Source organism: Ovis aries, chromosome 21, assembly GCF_016772045.2.
Source record: "Ovis aries strain OAR_USU_Benz2616 breed Rambouillet chromosome 21, ARS-UI_Ramb_v3.0, whole genome shotgun sequence".
NCBI classification, from domain to species: Eukaryota; Metazoa; Chordata; class Mammalia; order Artiodactyla; family Bovidae; genus Ovis; species Ovis aries.
In genome coordinates this window covers 15955793-15980631 of record NC_056074.1, presented here as the reverse complement: position 1 = coordinate 15980631, position 24839 = coordinate 15955793, and the positions used below count along the sequence as shown (strand labels likewise).

Genomic DNA, 24839 nt, shown 5'->3' with positions numbered 1-24839 from the left:
TGGGTGTACATGTCTTCCTCCAGGGGATCGTCTTGATCCAGGGATGGAACCCGGGTCTCCTGCATTGTAGGTGGAATCTTTACCACTAGCGCCACCAGGAAAACCCGTGACACATATCATTAGCAGAAAACCAGGTGGCGTTAGTGGTAAAGAACCTACTTCCCAATGCAGGAGACTTAAGAGACACGGGTTCCAACCCTCGGTTGGGAAGCTCCCCTGGCGACGGAAATGGCAACCCACTTAAGTATTCTTGCCTGGAGAGTTCCATGGACAGAGGAGCCTGGCGGGCTACAGTCCATGGGGTCACCAAGAATCAGACACGACTGAGTGACTTAGCACGCACGCAGGCACGGTAGATACCAGGCCTGAGGAATCGCAGACATTCCCTCACAGCTGCACCCATAACGTGGCCTTCCCAAATGGGCGAGCTGTTGGGAGTGGAAAGCGGTGGCAAGGTGGAAAGATCCGGTCTTTCACCTTTAGGCTAGCACTATTGATCACCTTTTGTCAGCTAAGCTCTGTGCCACGGTGCCTCTCAGATTTTTTTTTTTTTTAAACAAATCCATGAGGTGGGTCGTGTGACCCACAACCTTCTGAGGTAAATGTTACAGGTGGCAGGTGAAAAAACAAGACTCAGGAAGACGCAGTGGCATACCCTTCTTCACACAGATCAAACCTTATTTCTCTACGAAATTCACTCCTCTTAAACCAGTACCAGCCCCACCTTATCCCACGCCGCCCCACCCCCGGCCTCCACCGCTTCTCGCCTTCTCAGTCGTCCCAGCAATTAAAAACGAGGTGGTTGGCCGAAAAGCTCTTTAGGGGGTCTGGATTGCAGTGTGACGGCTTTACAGTTTTAGGAGCTGAAAAGTAAAACCCTCAGCGTTCTCACGTCAAAGCACCTGTTAAGGCGCAGAGGGCGCGCGCCTTCCCTCTCAGCGCCCGGGACCGTGGAGCCCAAGTCTAGCCTCTCGCAAGGGCGCACGGGCCGCCGCGCGCATGCGCAGTGGTCTCCGGACGCACGCAGTCCCTCCACTCCCTGCCCCACCCGCGCCCGCTCCCAGTCCCTGAGGGAAACAGCGAGGGCGTGTGTCTGGCTTCTGCTGGCCGTTGGCCCTCTCAGACGGTGCCCTGGCAGAGCTCTCCTCGCGGCCCGTCGCCTCCCCACCTCCCCGGCTCTGGCAACAAAACTCTAGCATCGAGCCGGGGAGATGGGGAGGAGTCCTTCCGCCTGGCACCCCCAGGGCCTCCAGCTGGCCTGGAGTCGGCCCGCCCCGAGGGGCGTGAGGAGGGGGCGGGGCTGAGGACTTAGGACTGGGGCCCAGAGACCGCCTCCTGCCGAGCCGGAGCAGACAGCCCAGTCTGGTGCTGAGAGAGCCATGACTGCGCTACGGGGGCTCTGGCCCGAGATGCAGGATACCTGCACCTCGCTGGGGCTGATGTTGTCGATCGTGCTGTTCATGGGGCTAGCCCGCGTGGTCAGCCGGCAGCAGCTGAACGGGCCCATGGCCCACGCCTTCGTCTTGGAGTTTCTGGCCACCTTCCAGCTCTGCTTCTGCACTCATGAGTTACAACTGCTGAGTGAGCAGGAACCCCTGCACCCCACCTGGCCGCTGATGCTAATCTACTTCTTCTCATTGGTGCATGGCCTGACTCTGGTGGGCACCTCCAGCAACCCGTGCGGCGTGATGATGCAGATGATGCTGGGGGGAATGTCCGCTGAGACGGGTGCGATTAGACTGTTAGCTCAGCTGATTGGTGCCCTGTGCAGCAGGTACTGCATGGGCGCCCTGTGGAGCCTGGGGCTGACTAAGTACCACGTCAGCGAGAGGAGCTTCGCTTGCAGGAATCCCATTCAAGTGGACTTGCCCAAAGCGGTCATCATAGAGGCTGTCTGCTCTTTTATTTTCCACAGCGCTTTGCTGCACTTCCAGGAGGTCCGAACCAAGCTTCGTATCCACCTGCTGTCAGCACTCATCACCTTTTTGGTTTATGCAGGTTTGTTATTCCCACAAAACACTGGGCACGCCCGGAGCTTCTATGACTTAAGACTCTTAAGTTCTTTGCCAGGATACATTCGAAACTACTACGCTTCTGTAATGTCAGTATTGGTATTTCCGTAATTCTAATCATTTTACAGCTCATTCTTTACCGATCGGGTCCAAATATAGATCCTCCATTCAGTGCTTTCTTTTTAACACCCAGAGAAAGCCACTTCTGTGCTGAAACAGAGATCATGTGAGATACTGCCAAGGGTTCAAGTATCCTACAAAGGGATTGTTGTAATAGTAGAGAGGAAAGATAACATCGGCTACCTCTTGCCCACTTGGTATATAGATCCTTGCTGAGGCTCTCGCTGAAAAATGATCCTGGGTTTCAAAAGTTCCTTCCAATTTAAAGCACAAGCTACATAACTAGCTAGTAGTTAAGAGTGGGAAATAAAATTCTATAGTTCTATTTCTTATTTTTCTACAAAATTACTTAAAATCATTTATTTCCTAATTCGTCTTGAAATGAACTTTTAATGGCCTATCAAGAAAGATGTTTTAAAATCAAAACTTGCTTGAAATCAAAGATTTTTAAAAAATAATTATTGAGAAAATTCTTGAGAAAAAAGTTATTCTTGAGAAATCTGCTTGATTTTTTGTAAATCGTATTTACCTTGACAGATCTTAGATATAGTGGATATTCTAAATAGGACAGGAAAATATTCTAAATAGGACAGGGAAATTTGAAAAGCAATGATGAAGCACATCATTTTAAATGATCATAATAGAATATTTTAACTAGAACTATTATCTGAATTGTAAAATGTTTTGGAGGTAGGAATCTAATAAAAAGAATTAGTAGTAAGACTCTGTCTTCTGCCCATTGAAAGGGAAACTATGAGTAGAAGCAAACCTTAAGATAAGGACTTTTAAACATATGCTCGACTTCCTAGGTAAAATGAAAGACTTTCTGATTCATTTCACCTTCTTAAAAATCTAGTACCATCCTTTTTGTAGACTCAGATGGAAATGAGTGGTATAGGAAAGAAGGAAGGATATGTGCATATTTGAGGAGTTGGTGAGTAGTTGCTTATTAAAATTTTAAGTTTGGACTAAAGCAGAAACATCCCCTGTATATGAACAGAATCATCCCTTGCAAAAAGTTATGCCACAATTTAGCTCTGTACTTTAATAAGATGTGGTAAACATTTAAAAGATGTTTTAGGGACTTCCCTGCTGGTCCAGTGGTTAATACTCCTCACTTCCACTGCAGAGCAGGGGGGTGGGTGAAGTTGGATCCCTGGTCCAAAGAACTAGACTTCACATGCCCCACAGGGGCACCCCCCAAAAAAAGTTTTAAATTAATACAATGTTATACAGAGTTCCTTATCCCTCTCTTGATAATCTATAAATTGGTATTCTTCCTTTTTGTACTTTTAATACATATTTATGATTTCAACAGTAATACTGTATATAATATTAGCCAGTATCTATTTTATAAGTGACAAAGAGTTTGAGAGAAGAAAAACAATATTTAAAATTATACATAAATATAAGGAGAGTTATTGGAAAGGACCCATAATATAACAATTTAAGATATCCAGAAATGTTCTTTTCCTTCCCCTCACATTACTGACAATGACATTGCTGAAATGAGGCTACTAATTGATGGAGGAGGAGAGACTGAAAGGATGACTAGAGCAGTGGTTCTCAACATTCCCTCTGCATAGGAATCACCTGGGGAGTGTTTTAAACATATCCATATTTGGGTAGAGAGATTAAGATTTAATTGTGGGAAAAAACAAAATAAGATTTAATTGCTGTGTGAAGGAGCCTAAGCAATGGTAGATTTAAAATTTTCCCCGGTGATCCCAATATGAAACCAGGGCCGAGAACCACTGCTCCAGTCTAGATTTTGCTGGTCAGTTCATCACAGCCACTAGTCACATGTGATTATCAACTAAAATATTCAATTCTTCAGTCACTATTACAACATTTCGAGTACTCAACAGCCATGTGTGGCTAGTGAGTACCATATTGGACAGCGATGAAAACTGCTGGGACAGAACCTAACAATTATTTATTGTTGTTACAGATATTATTATGATGTTCCTTTTCTGCCAAATAAGGTAGATAAAAATATTCATTGGGCAGTGTGCAAGCATATAGGAAATTTATGAGTTTTGGTATTTAATCCTTACAACAACCCACTGATGAATAAATACATTATTCCCATTTTAAGTGAAGTAAGTGAGGGTTAGGAACATAAAATGACTTGTTCAAGATCACACAGCTATTAACAGAATGAGCTGGAACCATGGTTCAGATTTACACTAAAGCTTATACTCATTTCATTATCAGCATTTTACAGCATGCTCCTAAAAAGTAACAAAAATATATACATACAATTGAATATTGTTCAGCCATGAAAAGGAATGAAGATCTGATACATGCTACCATAGGAATGAACCTTGAAAACATTATGCTAAGCAAAATAAGCCAGACACAAAGGGACAAACGTTATATGACTTGACTTTATATGAAATATTCAGAATAGGCAAATCCAGTCAGAAAGTAGAATAGAGGTTACCATGGGTTGGGCAGCAAGGAGGAATAGGGATTTTTTTGCTTAATGGGTACAATTTCTGTTTGGGGCAATGGAAAATTTTAGAAATAGTGATGGTTGAACATTATAACTAGTGCCATGAATATACACTTTTAAATGGTTAAAATGGCATATATTTTACCATACCATAACAAAATTTAACAAAGGATTGTTACCAAATAAATTTAGCAAACACTGGATTAAGCAGATTTTCTAATTTAAGACTAACAGAGTTTTATTATGCTACTGTTTATCGTGAAACTCCAAGAGAAAGATATGGAACAGTTTTTCAAACACAGGAATACGTTTGTCTAGGAATGTGTAGTAGAAGAGAGCATACTTTGGGAAATGCTGCCCTAAGCCATATCACTCCCCATTATTTTCTATGGATATAAATTATAACTTTAGGTCAGAGCTATTTAAATAGAGTGAACTGTTTTAGGACTAGCTCATGTGTATCTCATCAGGCAGACATGAGGACTTTGCAGGAAGGAGTTAAGAATAGATAGGGAAGGGAAGGCAGGGGAAGTATTAGCTAAGTCAGGAATTGTTACAAGTTACTTCAATATGTCACTCTCTCTCATTTTTTAATTTCTAAAATACTATTGGGCTTCCCCGGTGGCTTGGCGGTAAAGAATCCACCTGCAATGCAGGAGACCATCCAGGAGACATGAGTTTGATCCCTAGGTTGGGAAGATCCCTTGGAATAGGAAATGGCAACCCACTCCAATATTCTTGCCTGGGAAATCCCATGGACAGAGGAGTCTGGCAGGCTACAATCTATAGGGTTTTAAGAGTTGGACACAACTTTGCAACTAAACCACCACCACCAAGATAATATTAGTATTAGTTTGACTAAGTTGCATGCTGGGATATTTCTTTAATCACTTGCATGTGAGGATACCCAGAAGTCTCTAATACAGGTCATATCAAAAGAACTGATTATTTAAGCTTATAGAACATAACTGTTCAGCAACAGAGCTACAGGCTCCTTGGATAGCCAATGACTAAGCATCTGATTGCATATTTATTGATTTAGCACCCTGCACATGTGTGCAGATGGAGGCCACTAATGTCTTTAACACTTATGTATTTATTGGCTTCCCAAATAAAGTGAAAAAAAGCTTTGTGAGTTATTAATGTATTAAAACTATAAAACGATTAATGCAAATTTCAAGCAAATCTTCCGTTAGGAAGGTTTAGGTTTGGGGAATTTGGTTCAATGACTAGGATAAGAGAGAACTGCATAAATTAATTAGATATTGGAAAAAAATCTATTTTACACATCCAAGTAGGTTGTATTTCTTACTGTACCCTGTTCATTTCCTTTGCAGAACTTTTATTTATATACTTGTTTTCTGATGTAATACCTGTCTTCCTCCACCAGACAGTAAGCTTTATGAGTACGGAGACTAAAATTGTTTTATTCATTATGAAACATAACCAGGACTGAGCATAGTGTCACTGGTTACAAATAAATACTCATTATTTTTAGAATGAGTAAAATGAATGAAATAGCAAATAGTCTATTCACTTAAAAAAAATCAAAAGAAATAATACATATCTGGGTATTCCATATTTTATGTCTAAGAGCTTCCAAAATAAGCCTAATAAAATGTCCAAAGTAATTGCATTTTTACTCCATTCAGGAGCTTTTGGAATCCTTCTAAGTCATGAAGAATTTGGATAGATTATTTGTCAAAGAAGGGAGCTAAGTCCTTTATATATATATATATATATACACACACACACATATATTTACTTTTAATACAATAACCGTAATGACATAGGTTCCAATCTACAAATGAAAAACAGCTTCAAACAAGGCACAAAATATTTTGTTTTTTTCTCATGCCAGTATAATACAGTGGTAAAGAGCATAAGCCTCTTGGAGTTGGACTGTGTCCTTAGGGGTAGACAATTTAGGTCTGTTTCCTCATCCTTAAAATGGAGAATAACACTATCGCTTCAGAGTATCATGAAAAATAATGTACTCCAAGTTCTTCCCACAGTAACTGGCACAGATGTCTGGTCACTGGAAAGGGTGATTGCATTTATAAATCAGTTAATTGACACTCTAGCTTTTATACAAGTCTTGCATGATTTTAGTGTCATTCTGTCACAGAGAACTTGATTTGCTTTAGGAGTACTGAGACACATGCTGCTGCTGCTGCTAAGTTGCTTCAGTCGTGTCCGACTCTGTGCGACCCCATAGACGGCAGCCCACCAGGTTCCCCCATCCCTGGGAGTCTCCAGGCAAGAACACTGGAGTGGGTAGCCATTTCCTTCTCCACTGAGACACACAAGTTTCTATAATTACCAGATTTGGAACTCTGTCTTTTGACTGTCCTAATTTCACCGAGTTCACACTGTCCTCTGAGATTCTTGGCAGCCAGCTGGATCTCCCTGTTGATACCTCTTCTTCAACAGGTGTTATGGCTTCCTCCCTCCAGACATAAATACATAGTAACTAATTTTTCAGAGTCATTTTCTCCAAGTTCTGTGCCTGATGGATAATTCTTACTTTTTAAATAATTCATATTTAACTACAAAATACATGAATGTATTCTTTTTGTAAATAATGGAAACACTACCAATGAGATTCTCAATGCCTTTTGATTACCATCCTTCATACCTGTCCCCTTTCCTTCCCTGCCTCCTCTTCTCACCAGTGTAGTCCTCTGTGCCTGCGTGTCCTTCCAAACTCTTACGTACATTTATTGTACATATTGATAGGACCCTACAGAAACTATTACCAGTTTAGTTCAGTCGCTCAGTCGTGTCCGACTCTTTGCGACCCCATGAATCGCAGCATGCCAGGCCGCCCTGTCCATCACCAACTCCCGGAGTTCACTCAGATTCACATCCATCGAGTCAATGATGCCATCCAGCCATCTCATCCTCTGTCGTCCCCTATGTGTGTTCATATTAAGATGAATCATACCTTTCTGCAGTATTTTTAGTGGTGTGGTTCAATGATACTATCTTGGAGATCTGTGTTAGTAAAGAGATCTTTCTTATTATTTGAATACTGAACAGCATTCCAAATTAATAATAAAGTTATTTATTTAGCTGTTTTCTTATGAATGAACATTTAGGTTTGCCCCAGTTTGTTGCTATTATAAATAAACAACCTTGTATGTGTCTATTAGTATACAGGTACCAGTAGTTCTCTAGGACAGTGGTTTTCAATGAAACAATTTTGGCAATGTCTGGGAACATTTTTGTTTGTTACATGGGGGAGATGAATATGCAACTGACATTTAATGGGTCAAGGCTAGGAATGCTAAAAATCCCACAGTGCATAGGAGAACCCCAACAAAGAATGATCCAGTTAAAATATCAAAGCCAATGCCATGTTTTGGAACTTTTGTTGACACAATGGATTTCTGAATCAGTTAACTTACCCTTAATGCTTAAAATAACAATTGTTTTTTCATAATTTTGTGGGTTAGGTAGGAAATTCCCCTGAGATCATATAGCTGGACAGTTGGTTTCTTTGGAAGAGCAAAGGTGCTTTACTCATGTGTCCAGCAGTTGGTCCCAACAGCCATCTAAGATACCTCAGTTTTTTCCCTTGTGGCCTCTCATCCTCCGTCAGCCTAGACCAACTCATGTACATGGTCATTGTATTGTTCCAACACAGCAAAGAGTAGAAGCCAATGATAGATTTATTGAGACCTGAACCTAGATTTCAGTGTTGCTCCTCCCATTCAGAATTCACATAGCATCACTTCTGCTGCATTCTATTTGTTAATGCAAGTTGCAAAGCCAGTCCATACTCAAGAGAGAGGAACAGACTTGTACATCTTAGGAGAAGCAGCATCTACCAAGTGATACTGAGCAGAACTGGTGATGGGAGGATTAGAAGACAAAGAGTATGAAGTAACTGGAGTTTTAGCGTGGTATAAAACCAAATGATATTGGTGGTCGGGTGGTTCTGGTGCTGAGTCCCTCAGGCTGCAGAGCAGACTGGAAGGTCACAGCCAGCGAAGTAGCAGCCCCAGTCCCCAGAAGATGTTGCCCCCCAGAACCGACGCATGACTCCTGGGTGTTAATGCCATTAAAACCCACGTGTCGCCCGGCAAAAAAATCAAGAACAAAAACAAAAAACAAATGATAGTGTTCTTAGGCCTAATAGAAATACCAAAGACCTAATGGGAATACTGAAGCAAACTAATCATGAAGGTAATGGTTGTCTATTGATAAATGCTTTAAAAAGTCACAGGTCACTTGTATTATCACTGTACATATTATATTTTATTGTATAATCTGTGTGGAAGGATATGAGTTCTTACCTTTCTGTTCATGGTATGCAGAACATAAGAACTCAATAATTTTTTGTGGCATTAATTTGAAATGACCACATGCCAACCAAATAATTCTGCTGGCCCCTGGCAGTTGCAGGCTCAACATTCCAGGATTTGACTATTCAAGAGTGGTTCTGAAGGTCCGTGATATGATGTCATTTATAATTGCTGAGGCATGAATATGAATCGTGCCGTGAGGCTGGCATGCTAGGAAAAAACTCTTAGCCATGGAGTGAACTCAGTTCATTTCTCAACATCTTTATCTCAACACAGCTTCAATGTTTTCAGCCTGTCAAGTGTGAAATTTTATGAAAAGGTCACTTAATTTCCAATTTTATTTCACATCATTTTATAAAAACAGTTAACATGCTCTTGTGGCATGTGTCCATGTAAAATTTGTGAAGATCTCTGATCTGTTGCTGTGGCTAAGTTAGAGGCAGATGAGTGTGCTCAAGCTTCCACATGGAACCACCACCAGAAATGTCTCTATCTCAGGGATACAATCAGGGTATGTTCTGAAAAGCTGAGCCACAGTTTTGGTGAGTACCACTGGACAGCCAGTCCAACCTCTTTCGCTTTTCCTCACTTGCTGTGTGGCCACAGCTATAAAATTCCTGGGCCCCATCTCAGAGAGAGCCTAAGTGAAGAGCTGGACCCTAAGTCCTGAAAAGCAGGCAACAGTTAGAATTTGCGCTCATCTTTCATGATTACTCAGTCACTTCTTTATTAAATTTTTTTTCTGTAACCGCTTTATTGAGATATAATTCACATACCATTCACAGTCACTTCTTTAGGGCTTTGTTGACAAGTTAAAGGGGAATCAATGATAATGCTTTGGTCTATTTTACTTTTTGTTCCAACACCAAGGTTATTTCTGTTCAAGAGGATCCTGGGGTATTGTACTCAGTTAAACAACACTTTCATTATATTTTCATTAATTTAAGTTGAATGTTAAGGACAGCCAAATCTGTTTGATGAAACTGTAGGAATACTAATAGAGCAGGTTAACTTTCAATGTGTATTTCATAATATACTACAGGAAAAGCACTGGATGAAAATTCTTAATGTCCTTTGTCCTTCTGCCTTTTTTGCACCTGGCATATTATAATCTATAATCTATTTTTATATTCTACAATACGCCAGGTGATTCTGCAAAGGAAAATTACAGAATAAGAAAACTTAAATACCTAAATAAAAGTTTTATTAAGTAATCCCTGTATTTCCAGTTGCAAGAAAATATAAGATATATGGTTTGATATCATTCTGCTTAATATGTATTACAGGAGGAAGTCTAACAGGAGCTATATTTAATCCAACTTTGGCACTTTCACTGCATTTCAAGTGTTTTGATGAAGCATTCCTTCAGTTTTTTATAGTATATTGGCTGTCTCCTTCTTTAGGTAAGTATATTTTTATTCAATATGATGAAAAGATTAGCATATACTAAAATACGATATGGAATGTCACAAAAAAGTTATGAAATATGTCTGAAATAACATTTTATTTTGTGCAGTATCCGTTAAAACTCCTTTTGTCTTCAAAGAAACAAGTTAAGAATAGTAAGTTTGAAGTTAATCTCTCTTTAATATGCCCTTAGATATGAGGGCAAAGAAGTGAGGAGTGATTACTTCCACTAAAAAATAATCTTTTTTTGCTAAAGGAATTTGTTTTCTCAAGTTTGTGAGCTCCAGATAGAATACTATTTAGCTCATTTGACCCATTTTGTCGAAGAGCATTTTGTGAGACAATACAGAACTATAATAAATGTAGTTTTAAAATCTTCCACAAATTGCATTCCCGTTATTTCTATCTGGGTCAGATATGTAAAACTCTTCTTCTCAAATAGGTCAAATAACAGAAAAAAAGTTACAAAATAACTATAATCATGATATGCATATTCTTATATGTTATCAGCATTTCTTGATTTTGTTTAATCATCTGTTTTAAGCCTGACTGTAATTCACAGCTATAAATGAATATGAGGATAACTGGCCTTCTATTAGTTCATTCTTCTTTTTATCCACAGTTTGCATTTTGTTTCTTGTTGCTCATTTCTGTTAAAAAAAAAAAAAAAGGGCAGGGGAAGGGGAGGTATACCTACAGAAGAGAACATTGGCATAACAGGTTTGAATAGCCATGACACTTTACTCCTCCCATTCACCCTCCATTCCTGTCATTTAGGACTTTTCCTCACATTTAGCATCTGTTATGGTCAGTAATATCTATACTAAACATGAAGAATATCAAAAAGAAACTGTATTTTAAACTGCTAATAACAGTAACTTTTTTTCATGTATTCATTACTAGTGTTTTCCAGTAACTTCTTCAAAGGTAAATTATCTGTTCTTGATTTTTAAGAAGTAAAAAAAGGTCACTGAAGTTCACAAAGAAGTTAAAAAGGTCACTAATTGGACAGGTCTACTAATAGTTTTTAAATATTTATTTATTTGGCTGCACCAGGTCTTCATTGTGGCACATGGGATCATTGATCTTCATTATGGCACATGGGATTTTTTTTTTTCCAGTCATGGCATATGGGATATAGTTGTGGCATGCCAACTCGTAGGTGTGGCACGTAGGATCTAGTTCCCTGACCAGGAATTGAACCCAGGTGCCCTGCCACCTCCTCCAAATTAATAAGATGTTAGAAATGTGACAGTAAGGATGTATATAGAATTAATTTTCTAGCTTATACATTTTATATAATGAAAATTAGCAAATTATATTTGATTCTATAAAATTGCAACTCCATTTTTAGGAAGCTGTAAACGTAATGTCTTCTTTTCTAGCTCCAACTTTAGAAAGAAAATGTCAAATTTTGTGAATTAGATTGATTCTGATTTTTTTTTTAATCGAAAGCTTCTGGTTGCAAAACAGGCTCATCTTTTTAAAATTTGTTAAGTTATCCAAATATTAGTCAAACCTTAATTTCCTCTTATCAAACAGGAGTAAATTATCAAACCTGCATGTGATAAAAACACATTCTTAATCTAAGTTTAACTGATTTAGAGCGTTAAGCCTAACCTTTAATCAACCCTGAATATTCACTGAAAGGACTGATGCTGAAGCTGAAGCTCCAATACTTTTGACAACCTGGGAAAAGGCGACTCATTGGAAAAGACTCTGATCTGGGAAAGATGGAAGGCAAAAGGAGAAGTGGGTGGCAGAGGATGAAGTGGTTAGATAGCATCATTGACTCAATGGACATGAATTTGAGCAAACGCCAGGAGACAGGGAAGGACAAAGAAGCCTGGCATGCTGCAGTCCATGGGGCCACAAAGAGTCCGACACAACTTAGTGACTGAACAATAGAGCTTCAAACCTACACACCTTAAGATAGAACCATTAACCACCACAGATTTCTCTTAGACAGTGATTTGAGTGCCATGGCTAAGTCCCCTCTATCTGTTTCCCATTGAAAAATTTTAAATCTTTAATATAAAAATGTCTTTTAAATTACCTATTATACATATGCTAGATTTATCTGATATGACCTCAAAAATGAAAATTTACTAATGTGATTTTTAAAAGCATATTTATATTCAAGTTTTAAAATGTCAACTGAAATTTTTGTTTCAGAAACTTTGCTTAATACAGTTCTAAAAGCTACTAATGGTTGAGATTAAAATGGAGACCCAAGCCGAGTTTCTCACTTTAAAACTCCATGCTTCTACCGCAGGAGGCATGGGTTCGATCACTGGTTGGGGAACAAAGATCCCACATGTCATGTGCTACAGCCAAAAATAAATAAAACAAAATATCTACATGTTTTATGTAGAAGTGATATAGCTAATTCTTTTAAACACACCTCTACAAATCTCTTGGTAAATAATTGTATATAATCTTAAATTATAATCACTGATCATAAACTTCTTAAAGATTGTATTATTTATTTTACTGTTTGTCTTTCAGGTATATTGCTGATGATTTTGATGTTCAATTTTTTCCTTCCATGGCTGTATGACAACCACACAACTAATAAAAAGGAGTGACTATTCTAAAAGACTCAGACTAAATTACAGGACAGTCAAGCTGGATGTGATAAAGATTTTATCACCTAATATTCAACACTGGTTGCACTGGACTCATCAATATTATCTTCCTTTGAAGAAGCTGCCTTAGAGCTTTCATCACTGGAACTTAAAAAAAATTACTGTGAAAATGAGGTATCCTGTGTTTCCCAGTTAAGGCTTGTTCTTTTAAGTGTGTATTAAATGCTGCTAGAAAAGACTCTACATTAAGTATAAATCTCAAGTGATAATTGTTAATTCTGATGAAAAAGAAACTAAGTACAGGGTGAGAAGGGAAAGATAATGGTGGGACCAAGAGAGAGTATGTGTATCAGGTGTCATCCGAACGAGCAAGATTTTTAACAAAGTACAACCAGTCATACTTACAGAACTGGAGAGGGATACTTTTCAGCCACTACCTCGCACAATGATACCATCAGCAGTGTCATCTTTCAATGGGAAAGTTGCTATTAGAAGTAGATTATCTACTGATATGGGGACTCCTGAATTTTAAATATATTCTAATTTAAAATATTTTCTCTAAATAGGCAATTTCAGAAGCTTTAGGCGAGCTGTCATTCTTTAACAGACTTTACTAAAGCATTCATACAAAGTTTAAGCTTTTCACATTATTTGACTGTAACAGCTACTTTATGAAGTACATAGGGAATGGATTTTTAATCTCCATTTTACAGATAAGGAAACTAAGTCTGGAAGGGAGTTTACTGCTCTGCCCAAGGCGAAACACAGTCAAATACCATCTTTAGACTTCTACTTCAATACAAAAATATCTTCTCAGTCATCATTAAGATTAAAGGAAAACTGGAGATTTTGAAGAAACATTAAATATTTTATAATGTTACAGTCTGTTTAGGAATTAACAGCTTTTTTCAGGCTTAAAGAACCTTCAAGTTTTCCTCTATTAGAAGCTTTCTTTTATTAAAGTTCAGAAAGGCTAAGTATGTTCTTCTTCAAAGGAATTCCACCATCAGGGTCAGAAATGAAAGCAAAAAGAAAAAGTTGGGGGGGGGGGTGAAATAAGATCTGTTGAGTAATAATCAGTTAAGCAACTGATAAACTGCCAGGTGATTTAAGTGCTGCTTGGTGATCGACCTATGATAGTCACTCTCCATAAACCTGCAGACTGAACTCAAAAGCTGCAGGCTACCCAACAAGGCAGCTAGCTTGAGGGTCAGGGACTTTGACTCTTGAACTTGGCAAACACAGAGGGTAGTAGTTTCTATTTTTAAAAGCAGAGTTCAAAAAATTGCAACAATGGCTAAATGAAATCTCTGACGTGTTTCATTTGATCTGCATAGTATTTCAAACAAGTGAGTATTTGTAATATTTTTTTAAAAACACAAAAATCCACAGTTCTAGCTTCTCTTGAAAAAAAAAAAAAAAAAAGATGAGTCAACATTAGGCCTGAATTCTGCTATTAAAACCAAAATAACTGGTCCCAGGACTTCCCTGGTGGCCCAGTGGCTAAGACTCTAACCTCCCAGTGCCGGGGGCCTAGGTTTGATCTTTGGTCAGGGAACTAGATCCCACAAGCCTCAACTAAAGATCATGCATGTCACAACTAAGACCCAGTGCAGCCAAATAAATAAAATTAAATTAAAAAGCCTGGTCCCTTTAAAATAATCCCTTTGCAACTCCCTATGTCTTCCAAACATGAAGCTGAATTTCACTTGTTTCATGGCTTCTTCTGTATATAATTTTTAAAAATTCATATCTCTTTATCATGAAACTGTGGTTTAAGAAAACTGAGTGTTACTTTGTGAAAATACCCAGCTCTCTAAACTTCACTTCTCAGAATTAGAGGTTATGACTTCTGATGACATGGTTTCCCCTTGCAGCTCTCTCGAATGGTAGCTTAGCTCTTTTCTCTGCTGCCTCCATTAATAACGTCATCAGACCATGCCATCTTCTACCTATGCACTCCTTACTGCAATTCTATCTACTGTATCTATTGTGTCTACTGTACAGCCCCCTCAATTCCTTCTTGATCTTTTAGGAATGTAGTTCCTTTCTCACTCATTCTCTATACTACTCTAGTTACATTTGCTGGTGATTTCAATACTCACAAAGATGATCTTTCCAGTATCTTGGCCTCCCACTTCATTGGCTGAACTTGAAAGGCTCTTCAGTAATTTTTCCTTTCTCTTCTGCCTCAGCTACAAATTTGGTCATAACCTTGAGCTTGTCATTACCAATAATTCAGACTCTTCTCTGACCTCAAACACCTTTCCCCAACCACTAACCCCTCTCTCCAGCTTACTTCACCCTACTTTCTTTATCTCTAATGATACTTTGAACCCCCATGGGGAACTTGGGTCCACTGATACTACTACCATCTCTCCCCCCTATCAATTACTCTTCTGAAGCAGCTTAAATTACACTCTTGCATAGAATCTTAATTCCCTTGTTCCTCTAACTCCTCATGCTCCCTTGGCTTAATCTAAATTTAATTAATTCCAACTGTCTACTTATTCCATGCCTGCCTCCATACATGAAATATAAGAAAAACTGGATACCAGTAGGACAGTTCTTTCAAAGACTTTTGCTATAAACAAAGAAAATGTGGGTGGTATCTAAAGGGGGAAATTGGATCAAGAAAATTTCTTTTTTTAAGGTGGGAAAGATATTGACATGTTTACATGCTGAGAGGAATGATGCAGTAGAGAAAATGATGATGTCAGAAAGGGAGGGGAGATTTCCCAGGTTCACAGTTTTTAATAGGTAAGAAAAGATAAAAGCAAATGCACAACTGAAGGGCAGGCCTTAGCTAGAAGCACAGACAGATGGTTCACAGAGACAGGACAAAAGGTAAGAATATATGGGCAGAAGAAGAGTTAGGTAAGCAGATGTGATGATGTTGAGTCTGAAGAAGTTCACTTTTCCTCGTCCCATTTTTTTCTTGAAGCATTCTAGTCAGGCCTTCAATTCCACCATTCCACTGAAATTCTTGCCAAGGCCATCAATGACTTTAATGTTGTTAAGTCAAGGTCTCATACTTCTTACCTATCAGCAGCTTTTGCTGCAGTTTATTGCTTTCTCCTTGTGAATCACTTCACTTCCCCCAAATCATTGCCTTCTCAAGTTTATTCTTCCTCCTTTCCTTCAAACTAAATGATAGCTTCCCAGGGCTCAGTCCTCTGAGCTCTTTTCTATTTCTACTTACTCCCTTGTAATTTTACCCAATCTTGTGGTTTTATAGCAACTGTATCATAACTGCCAAATTTCTATGTCCAGCTTATACAACCGTCCTGAACTCCAGACTCATAGCCATCTGTATATGAAACATCTATACTTTGTTGTCTAACATATAACTCAATACATGCAGCTCTAGTTAAATTCAGTGTATCCACTCTATTGGTGGTATTTGTAGTTATTCAGTATTAAATCAATGCTTCAATAAACATTCTTGTGCACATATTTTTCTAGGGTAGCAGGCTTTCATACTTTTCATTATGGCCTACTAGCATAGTTTGGTCAAGCCTCCATCTACTTATTCTTGCCCAAATTACTGCAATAATTTCATGTTCCTATTGAGTGATCCTATTAAAGCAATCAAATCATGCAACACCTCTCTATTTCAGACTGAGAGGCATATATTCCTTGATTTAACTATTACAAAACTGTTGGTGTAAAACATAATGTGCTGGGAAAAACTGCACATGAATCAGTGTGATTTCTGGGTATATGGACAGTACTGCCCTATTTTAGCAATCATTTATGAGCTGCTTCACACTGTTTAAAAACATGCTATGGCAAAACTGTATTAGACTGCTAGGGCTAGAATAACTACACTTGACAGCATCCTACATAAGGAATAATTCCACAACTTCTTGCTTTTAAACGCACACAAGATTCCACAACTTCTTGCTTTTAAAAGACACCATAAACAAAATGAAGACATGTCACAAACTAGGATATTGGAGTCTAGAATATATAAAGGACAGATGATTAAGAAAAAAAATTAGGCAAAAAAAACATAAGAGAGTCACGTGTACAAAGCAGAAAGGTGTTAAATCTCACTAATAATCAGGAACATGGAAACTATAATCATGAAATTCTATTTTCATATTCATCAGGTTGGCAGAAATTCAGAAGTCTGGCAATGTCAAAAATTGATAAGGATATAGAGAAGCAATTAATCTTACTTCCTAATGGTGGAAACTATTATTATAAATAGCCACAATCGTTTTGGAGAACAGTTTAGTAAAATCTAGCAGAGTTTAAGATTTAAGTATTTTAAATAAAGTTTTTTTGGGGGGATTAGCAGAAATTAACATTTGTGGGTCCTGTTGGTCGGAAAGGTACTTCTTATTGCAGATGTAATGAAATGAAAGCTACTGCAACACACAAATACTGCATACAAGCATAAGACATGTGTAAGAATATCTGCTGCGGCACTGCTTTAATAATGAATAACTGGAACCTTAAATGCCCATCATGAGAGTGAATGAGCTGTGCTAGAGAGCTGCCTGTATCAAACTTCAAAAAAAAGACATCTCTTTGGACACATCTCTATTGGCTGCATCTGGCCTGAGTTGTGGTATGTGGATCTGTCACATGGGACCCTTCACTGAGGCACACGGGATTCTCTAGCTGTGGTGTGAGGGCTCAGCAGTTGCAGTTTGTGGGTTCTCTAGTGGGCTCAGCAGTTGAGGCATGTGGGCTTAGTTTCTCTATGGCATATGGGATCTTAGTTCTCTGACCAGATATCGAACCCGTGGCCCCTGCATTGCAAGGTGGATTCTTAATCACTGGAACACAAGGAAGTCCCTGCCTATTATCGACTTGAATGAAACTATTATAGTGCTAAGAAAAACAGCAGAAAGATTCAATTAGTAATAGTTACAAAACATGCAACCCAATACTATGTAGTTTTACTGGATATATACACATGGAGCAAAAATGCAAACACATATATAGTTATGATAAATACAAAATTTGGGACAGTGGTTACCTCTGAATAAATACCAAATTTGGGATAGTGGTTATTCCACTATTTGAGATAGTGGTTACAAAGGGAGCTTTAATTGTATGTGAGTTATGTTGGTATGTGTTACATTAGTCTTTTTTTAAATTGAAGTATAGTTGCTGCTGCTGTTGCTAAGTTGCTTCAGTCATGTCCGACTCTGAGCAACCCCATAGACGGCAGCCCACCAGGCTCCTCTGTCCATGGGATTTTCCAGGCAAGAGTACTGGAGTGGGTTGCCATTGCCTTCTCCTGAAGTATAGTTGAGAACAATGTTATTTTCATGTGTATAGCATAGTGATTGATTATACTTTATTAAGTTATTACAAGATAATGGCTATAATTCCCTGTGCTATGCGTATGTCCGTGTTGCTTATCTACTTTTTACATAATATTAATAGTTCATATCTGCTAATCTCATATCTCAAATCTGTTCCTCCTCCATTTCTTCCCTTTGGTAACCACAAGTTTGTTTGCTGTATCTCTGAGTCTGTTTCTGTTTTGCATATACATTCATTTGTATTATTTTTCAATTCCACATATGTGATATCATACAGTATTTTTTTCCCCTGACTTATTTCACTAGACATAATAGTTCCTAGGTAACATTAGTCTTATTAATATGCCAAAAATATTTCATGACAAATTATTTATAAAATTAGGTAATAACTAACTTTTCCTTTACCTGCAGAGTTTTGCATTTAAACAGTGAATGACAGTTATAAATTTTCTGATTTTTTGAAACTCTAAACTGTTTCTAAACTCTAAACTGACATACAGGGACTTCCCTGGTGGTCCCATGGTTAAGAATCCACTGTGCAATGCACGGGATGTGGGTTCAATCTCTGGTCAGTGAACTAAGATCCCACCCTCCACTGGGGAACTCCCATGAGAACTGGAGCCTATGAGCCACAACAAAGATCCCACATTCCGCAACTAAGACTTGACACAGCCAAGTAAATAAATAAAAATAAATGACAATATAAAGCCCAGATCCCTATTCCTCAGATTAAAAAAAAAATACATGGAGAAGGAAATGGTAACCCACTCCAGTACTCTTGCCTGGAAAAATCCATGGACAGAGGAGCCTGGCGGGCTGCAGTCCATGGGATTACATGACTGAGCATGCGTGCATGAGGGTTGAGGGAGATGGGTTGGTAGCAATAAACTGGTAGAACTAAAAAAAAAATACAACTGTGCAGGGGACAGGTTAGTTTTCTGGTAAGGTCATAACAAAGTACCATAAAAACAAGGTGGTTTAGAATAAGAGAAATTTATTTTCTCACAGCTCTGGAGGTCAGAAGTCCAAGGTCAAGATGTCAGAAGTCATGACCCCTCTTAAAGGCACTAGGGAAGGATCTGTTCTGGACCTTTTTCCTAGCTCTGGTAGCCTCAGGCTTTCCTCTGCTTGTATACGCCTCACTACAGCCATCTATCTTTACATGGCTTTCTCTCTGCCCGTGTCATCTGTGTCCAAATTCTCCCTTCAGACAGGTATGTGTCCCTCCAGTAATGTTATATTAGGGCTCATCCTAATGACTTCATTTTAACTTGATTACCTCTGTAAAGACCTTATTTCCAAATGAGGTCACACTCTGAGGCTGGGTGTTAGGACTTCAACATCTTTTTGAGGGGAGACAACTCAACTCACCAACAGGGAAAAAAAACTCAAGTTTCCCTCCTACCTCTGTCCCCTACCTCTCTGAGAAATAACTTTCTCATGTATCATGTATATGCACATGACACATATAATCCCCACCGTAATTAATGGACCTTGGAGCTTACTGAGTAATGGTACTCAGGCTCTACTTTTTTTTAAGGGATATAGTTTTCCATTGTACAGAGGTACTGTAAATAGTTCACTCAGTGGGAGGAGGGTTCAGAACGGAGTGGGGGCGGGGGGGACACATGTACACCCATGGCTGATTCATGCAATGTATGGCAAAAACCACTACAATATTGGAAAGTAATTAGCCTCCAACAAAAATTAATTAATTTTAAAAATATTTCATTCAGGCTTAATTACAGACATTGAGTTTATTTTTAGTCTTTTACAAATGAAGATACTATTCATATCCTTGTGCTTAGACTTTTCCTAATGTGAAAATTGATCTTTTAAATAAATTTCTTTAAGTGAAGTTTTTGGGTCTCTCATGGGCACTTTATTATTATTTTTATACTCAGCAGGTGGTCTGGATCTTTTTTTTTAATTGGAGGACTCAGGTACACTTTCAATTTTGACTTATCTGGTGGCACAGTGGATAGGAATCTACCTGCCAATATGGGGGACATGGATTTGATCCCTGGTCCAGGAAGATTCCACATGCCTTGGAGCAAATCAGCCCACGGGCCATAACTACTGAGCTGCACGCTGCAACTACTGCACAGCTTCCCCACAGACTATGCTTTGCAACAAGAGAAGCTACCACAATGAGAAGCCCTTGAGCCGAAGTGAAGAGTAGTGCGCCAAAACCAGAGAAAGCCCCTGCAAAGCAACGAAGACCTAGCACAGCCAAACATTTTTTAATTAAAAAAATAAATTTTGACAAACAGTATGTTCCCTCAGTTTTATAAAAATCTTCCTTAACTTTAATTAAATACAACCCCAACTTATAAAGTTTTTTTTTTTTAAGGTTTAGGCTTGCAATTGTTGTTTGGTTGCTAAGCCTCAGTGTCTCTTTTGCAACCCCATGAACTGTAACCCACCAGGCTCCTCTGTCCATGGGATTTCCCAAGCAAGAATACTGGAGAGGATTGCCATTTCCTTTTCCTGGGGATCTTTCTGACCCAGGGATTGAACCTGTGTCTCCTGCACTGAAGGCAGATTCTTTACCACTAAGCTACCAGGGAAGCCCAGCTATAAATTTTGCAAGCCAGTATCCAAGGATCTTTTCTATTTGAGGTAATCCACCACTGTGAGAATCTGGGCAACGGCAGTGCCCTTCCACAACAGAAGCTGAACAGGCCAGATATTCCTGTTTTCTGGCAACATACAGAGTGCCAATCAGGACCTTGTGGTCACTCACTCAAAGACACAAAACAATTAAATCAGCCTAACACCCAGAGGAATCACATCTTAGGTAAACCAACTGGAGTCCCTAACCTTTTTCTGAGCCTAGTTTATTTCAGCTTTCATGCCCATTTCATGAGCTACCAAATAGCCTTCTAATACTTTTTTTGTCCTGCTTAACTTAGCCAGTTTTGGATTTATTTACAACCAGAATTTAGGCTGGTAATTTTGATCATACTTTTATGAACATAAATTGATATACTAACCTCATATATATTTGCATTATACACTATGAAGGTTGTTATTTTGGGGTAATATGTATTTGCTTTTCTAATTCTGTCCACTACTTACTACTACTGCTATTGATATGCCTGATGCAACCACCTTTTTCTTCTTTTTAACCTGTTACATGCCAAAGAAACTAGATGCTCAAGTATAATGGACTTGTTTGTAGAGCAAGAGTACAGACTTGTAGTGAAGGCCTGAAGGTTCTTTGAGAAAAAATGCATAATTTTATCACATCTCTTTTAATTGCTCAGTGGAATTTTAAATATTAGGCATCTCAAATGTATTCTAAAAGGTGAGTTAACATTGTATTTGTAGCCACTTCTTTCTGTTATGGAAATAATTAATTACTATTGGTAATAATTACCATTTACTGCATCATCTTTCAGGCACTGTTGTCAGTGATTCATATAAACTTCAAAATAATCCAAAAATAAAATCGTAAGAATTAGCCTTATACACTTTTATTTAGCCTTCTCATCCCCAAGTTAGATATTTCTATTTTTCTTAAAATTATTGTTAAAAACAATTCTAAGTTCCACTGCTCTCCCAAAAAGTTTTTCTGATTTCTCATCTGAAGTTATTAAGTCCCCCACATTAGATATTGGTTTATCTACATAGATAAGAGTAGACAGAGCGATATGGTAATGAAAATATTTTTCAATTTTACCTTCTTTGTCATGGGATGGCAGCAATTCTATTAGAACCCTCAGAAGGGCTTTTCTTAGAATTAACAGAAGGAAATGGCAACCCACTCCAGTACTCTTGCCTGGAGAATTCCATGGACAGAGAAGCCTGGTGGACTATAGTCCATGAGGCTGCAAAGAGTCAGACACGACTGAGTGACCAATAAGTCACAGAAGGTGGTATTAGATTCACCCATTCTCGAAATACTTGAAAAACCTCATTTGTATGAGAATTAGCTACATAGTGACTCTATTTGAAATACTGCAGATAAATAAAACTTTATCTAAATATCTAAAATCTCTCTGAGCAATGAGTAATCACACTTGTCTTCCAGAAGTAAAGGGCTATATACCACAATCATCTGTGCATAATCTCTAGTCTTCAACAATACCAGCAAAGATCCCAACAATATCTCAAAATACATAATCAACAAACAGTTAAAGAAACCTGTGTGAAAAGTATCAATATCTGACAAAGTAATCTAAGGGAGGCAGAAATCCACTGGGATATTTTAATGAATTTATGTTTTAAACAACAGAATCGAAAATAGATGACCACTAACTAGCCTTAAGGATATTTTAGATGACTCGTATTATGGGGGGAGAATGTCTTCATCTTTTCTTTAAACTCTCTACCTCAAGAAATAGGAAACAAACCAATTCCAGCAACCCTAAAATTAAGTTCAAATAGAATCAAGAAATGTTGGTTTAAGGTCATTTAATGGAATAAAGATCACAGCACCATGAAAAAAAATGAAATGTTGGCTTAGTGATCATTATGAGTTTTTAAAAACAGCCTGACCTTATCTTTTCTTCTCACCTTCTCTTATTTTCCCAAAGCTATGGGTACAGCTCCTACTAATACAGAATGTTACAGCTGAATTTTTTAAAGTCATTCAGACATTGAAAGTCTAGTTCTCTTATTTTACAAAGATGAGGAAGTAGGTCCAGAGGGGTTAAATACTGTCTGCCAAGTCAGAACTAGATGCGTGGTCTCCTGCATCTTAGCCGACTGCCTTATCCACAATACCAGGCTGACCACAGCAGTGCCTACAGGAAACACAGTGCATATGATCTCAACATTTTGTCAGCATGTTATCAAAGAGCACTAAATGTTTCACTGAAAGTCATGCTTACAAGTATGTAAGCATGACTTTAAAAAGCAATTCAAATAGAACTTCTAGGAAGAGCCCATGAGATACATGGACTGCTTACTGCAGAATGGACAAATGTCTAGGACAGAATCACGAGTGCTACTGAGACTGTTAGCAGAGAAATTTGGGAACTTCCTGTGCCATCCACTGAAATTTTAACACTGAAAACCCTGCAGTAAAGAGAAAATGTGCTTCCTTTCAGCTGCTGGTAGACGGTAAGGCTGTATGGTATTTGGGAGCACAGGCTTAAAAATCACAGCTCCCTATCTATATGACCTTAAATGTTACTTTACCTCTCTCTGTAACTGTCTCCTCATCTCTAAAGTGGGATCATAAAAGCACCTATACTTCATAAGGTGATTAAGAATATTATACACAGCACATATGAAGAACCCAGGACAGTACGGAGAAAGTCTGTAAAAAGTGGCCTTTTTACTTGCTTGTTTTAACAAATTCAGTATTTATGAGAGTCTGCTCAGAAGAAAGAATATTAGTTTTTCCAGTCTACCATGCAAGACGAGAGAAACCAAGTAAAAGCGCTGAAAAGAACACTGGGTTTAGTGGTGACAAACTAGTTTAGTCACTAATTACGTAATTGCGAAGAGCTTTTCTAACCTATTGTTTTGGTCATAAAGTCCAGGCATAAACCTGTAATTATAAATCAGCCTGATAGGTATCTCTGAAAACTGAGAGCTGAAAAGTATGCTATGAGAAGCCACTCCTGGTTCAAATGGAAGCAGCTCTGCAATGTTTTATGACCTTGCCCTGTCCCTCAGAAGCCCTATACGTTTCTTATTCCATGTTCATGTTCTCAGCAAAAGTCAAAGACCAACAAGAATCTCGTTTTTTATCAAAACACTAATTTTTTACAAACTGTTTCTCATTAATAGTTTTAGTCAAGAATGAGAGCACAATAATATAGAAAACCTAAATTTATTTGTTAAGCTATCACAAAGACAAAACAATTATCTGAAATACTTTGAGAACTTCATCCCAATTCCGCTTGTTCTTTAACAGAAACTGACCTGAGAGGCTGGCAATGAAAGGATACAAGCTAAGCGGTTATAACAGAACAGACTGATGAAACTTGGTGAAAGGAGCAAAGGCTAGGTAGGAGCACTTGTGTTAGTGGTAGTACGTGTGGCTGGGCTGTTTCTGAAGAGGCTCTCTAGAGTTAACTGACCTGGGTCCCCAGTTAGTAAAAAGATCTTTATCCTTATGGAAAGTGCAGAGATTAGGATTTCTCTGAGACCTCTGTTTTTCTTTTTTAAGGAGTTAAGGGTATCTGTAGGCCCTAAGGAGTATAGCTTAGATTCAGCCTCTCTTTCCCACGCAGTCTACCTACACCTTCAAACGCCAATGCATTTCCACCACTTAATCCTGCTAGGTTTTGAGGATGCATATAGAGAAGGTGGGAATCATAGGCCTACTCAGAGAGTACACCTAGACACAACAGTTTGGGGTAAATCATAAACTACAAATACCCTTCTGGTTAAGTTAATTCACCTTTGTTAATAAAGGTCATAGTTTCTTGTGCTGGTGACAGCTTCTTGTCTCAGTATACTCTGTCTCAAGAAAGAACTGGTTCAGCTAAGTTTTGGAGAAAGAAAAAGACTTTCATCAACACCCACTCCACAGTGGAAGAGGCACCAAGTTCTCTCCTACAGTTATGAGCAGAATCTGAAAAACAAAAGGTTTACAGTGTTTATACTAATAGCTATTATTTATTAAATGCCTAGTCAGGAGTGCCAGAGGACTTACATATATTATATTTCAATCTTTGCAATAATCCTGCCAGGTAGTT

The 24839-nt window shown here is 38.5% G+C and overlaps 2 protein-coding genes across 6 annotated transcripts in view; one reads left to right on the top strand and one right to left on the bottom strand.

Annotated features, from left to right (window-relative positions):
- The first annotated feature begins 1323 nt into the window (after positions 1-1323).
- Positions 1324-13138, top strand: AQP11 (aquaporin 11). Of its 2 annotated transcripts, XM_042238227.1 has the most exons (4): positions 1324-1774; positions 1916-1998; positions 10187-10303; positions 12816-13138. In XM_042238227.1, exons 1-4 carry the CDS (start codon positions 1380-1382, stop codon positions 12893-12895), a joined length of 675 nt encoding a protein of 224 aa, XP_042094161.1. In that variant the 5' UTR covers positions 1324-1379; the 3' UTR covers positions 12896-13138. The 2 variants fall into 2 exon arrangements, with proteins under 2 accessions (XP_042094161.1, XP_004019484.1); XM_004019435.5 differs by having other exon boundaries at positions 1324-1998.
- CLNS1A (chloride nucleotide-sensitive channel 1A) overlaps positions 9635-24839 on the bottom strand; it is a 34517-nt gene continuing 19312 nt past the window's right edge. For 2 of the 4 annotated variants that reach the window (XR_009597818.1, XR_009597819.1), the window contains exons 7-8: positions 21965-24715; positions 9635-20644 (exon numbers count right to left, since the gene is read on the bottom strand). The gene's annotated coding sequence lies outside the window, so the exon portion shown is untranslated. Of the gene's footprint in view, positions 24716-24839 lie in introns of all 4 variants that reach the window. The other 2 variants (XM_004019434.6, XM_012101712.5) reach the window with 1 other exon arrangement.

Excerpts from the sequence above, each read along its gene's own strand:
- AQP11 (XM_004019435.5), top strand. The coding sequence starts at position 1,380 with ATGACTGCGCTACGGGGGCTCTGGCCCGAGATGCAGGATACCTGCACC. Across the intron at positions 1,999-10,186 it reads CACCTTTTTGGTTTATGCAG|GAGGAAGTCTAACAGGAGCT; the intron begins GTTTGTTATTCC and ends TATGTATTACAG. Across the intron at positions 10,304-12,815 it reads TTGGCTGTCTCCTTCTTTAG|GTATATTGCTGATGATTTTG; the intron begins GTAAGTATATTT and ends TTTGTCTTTCAG.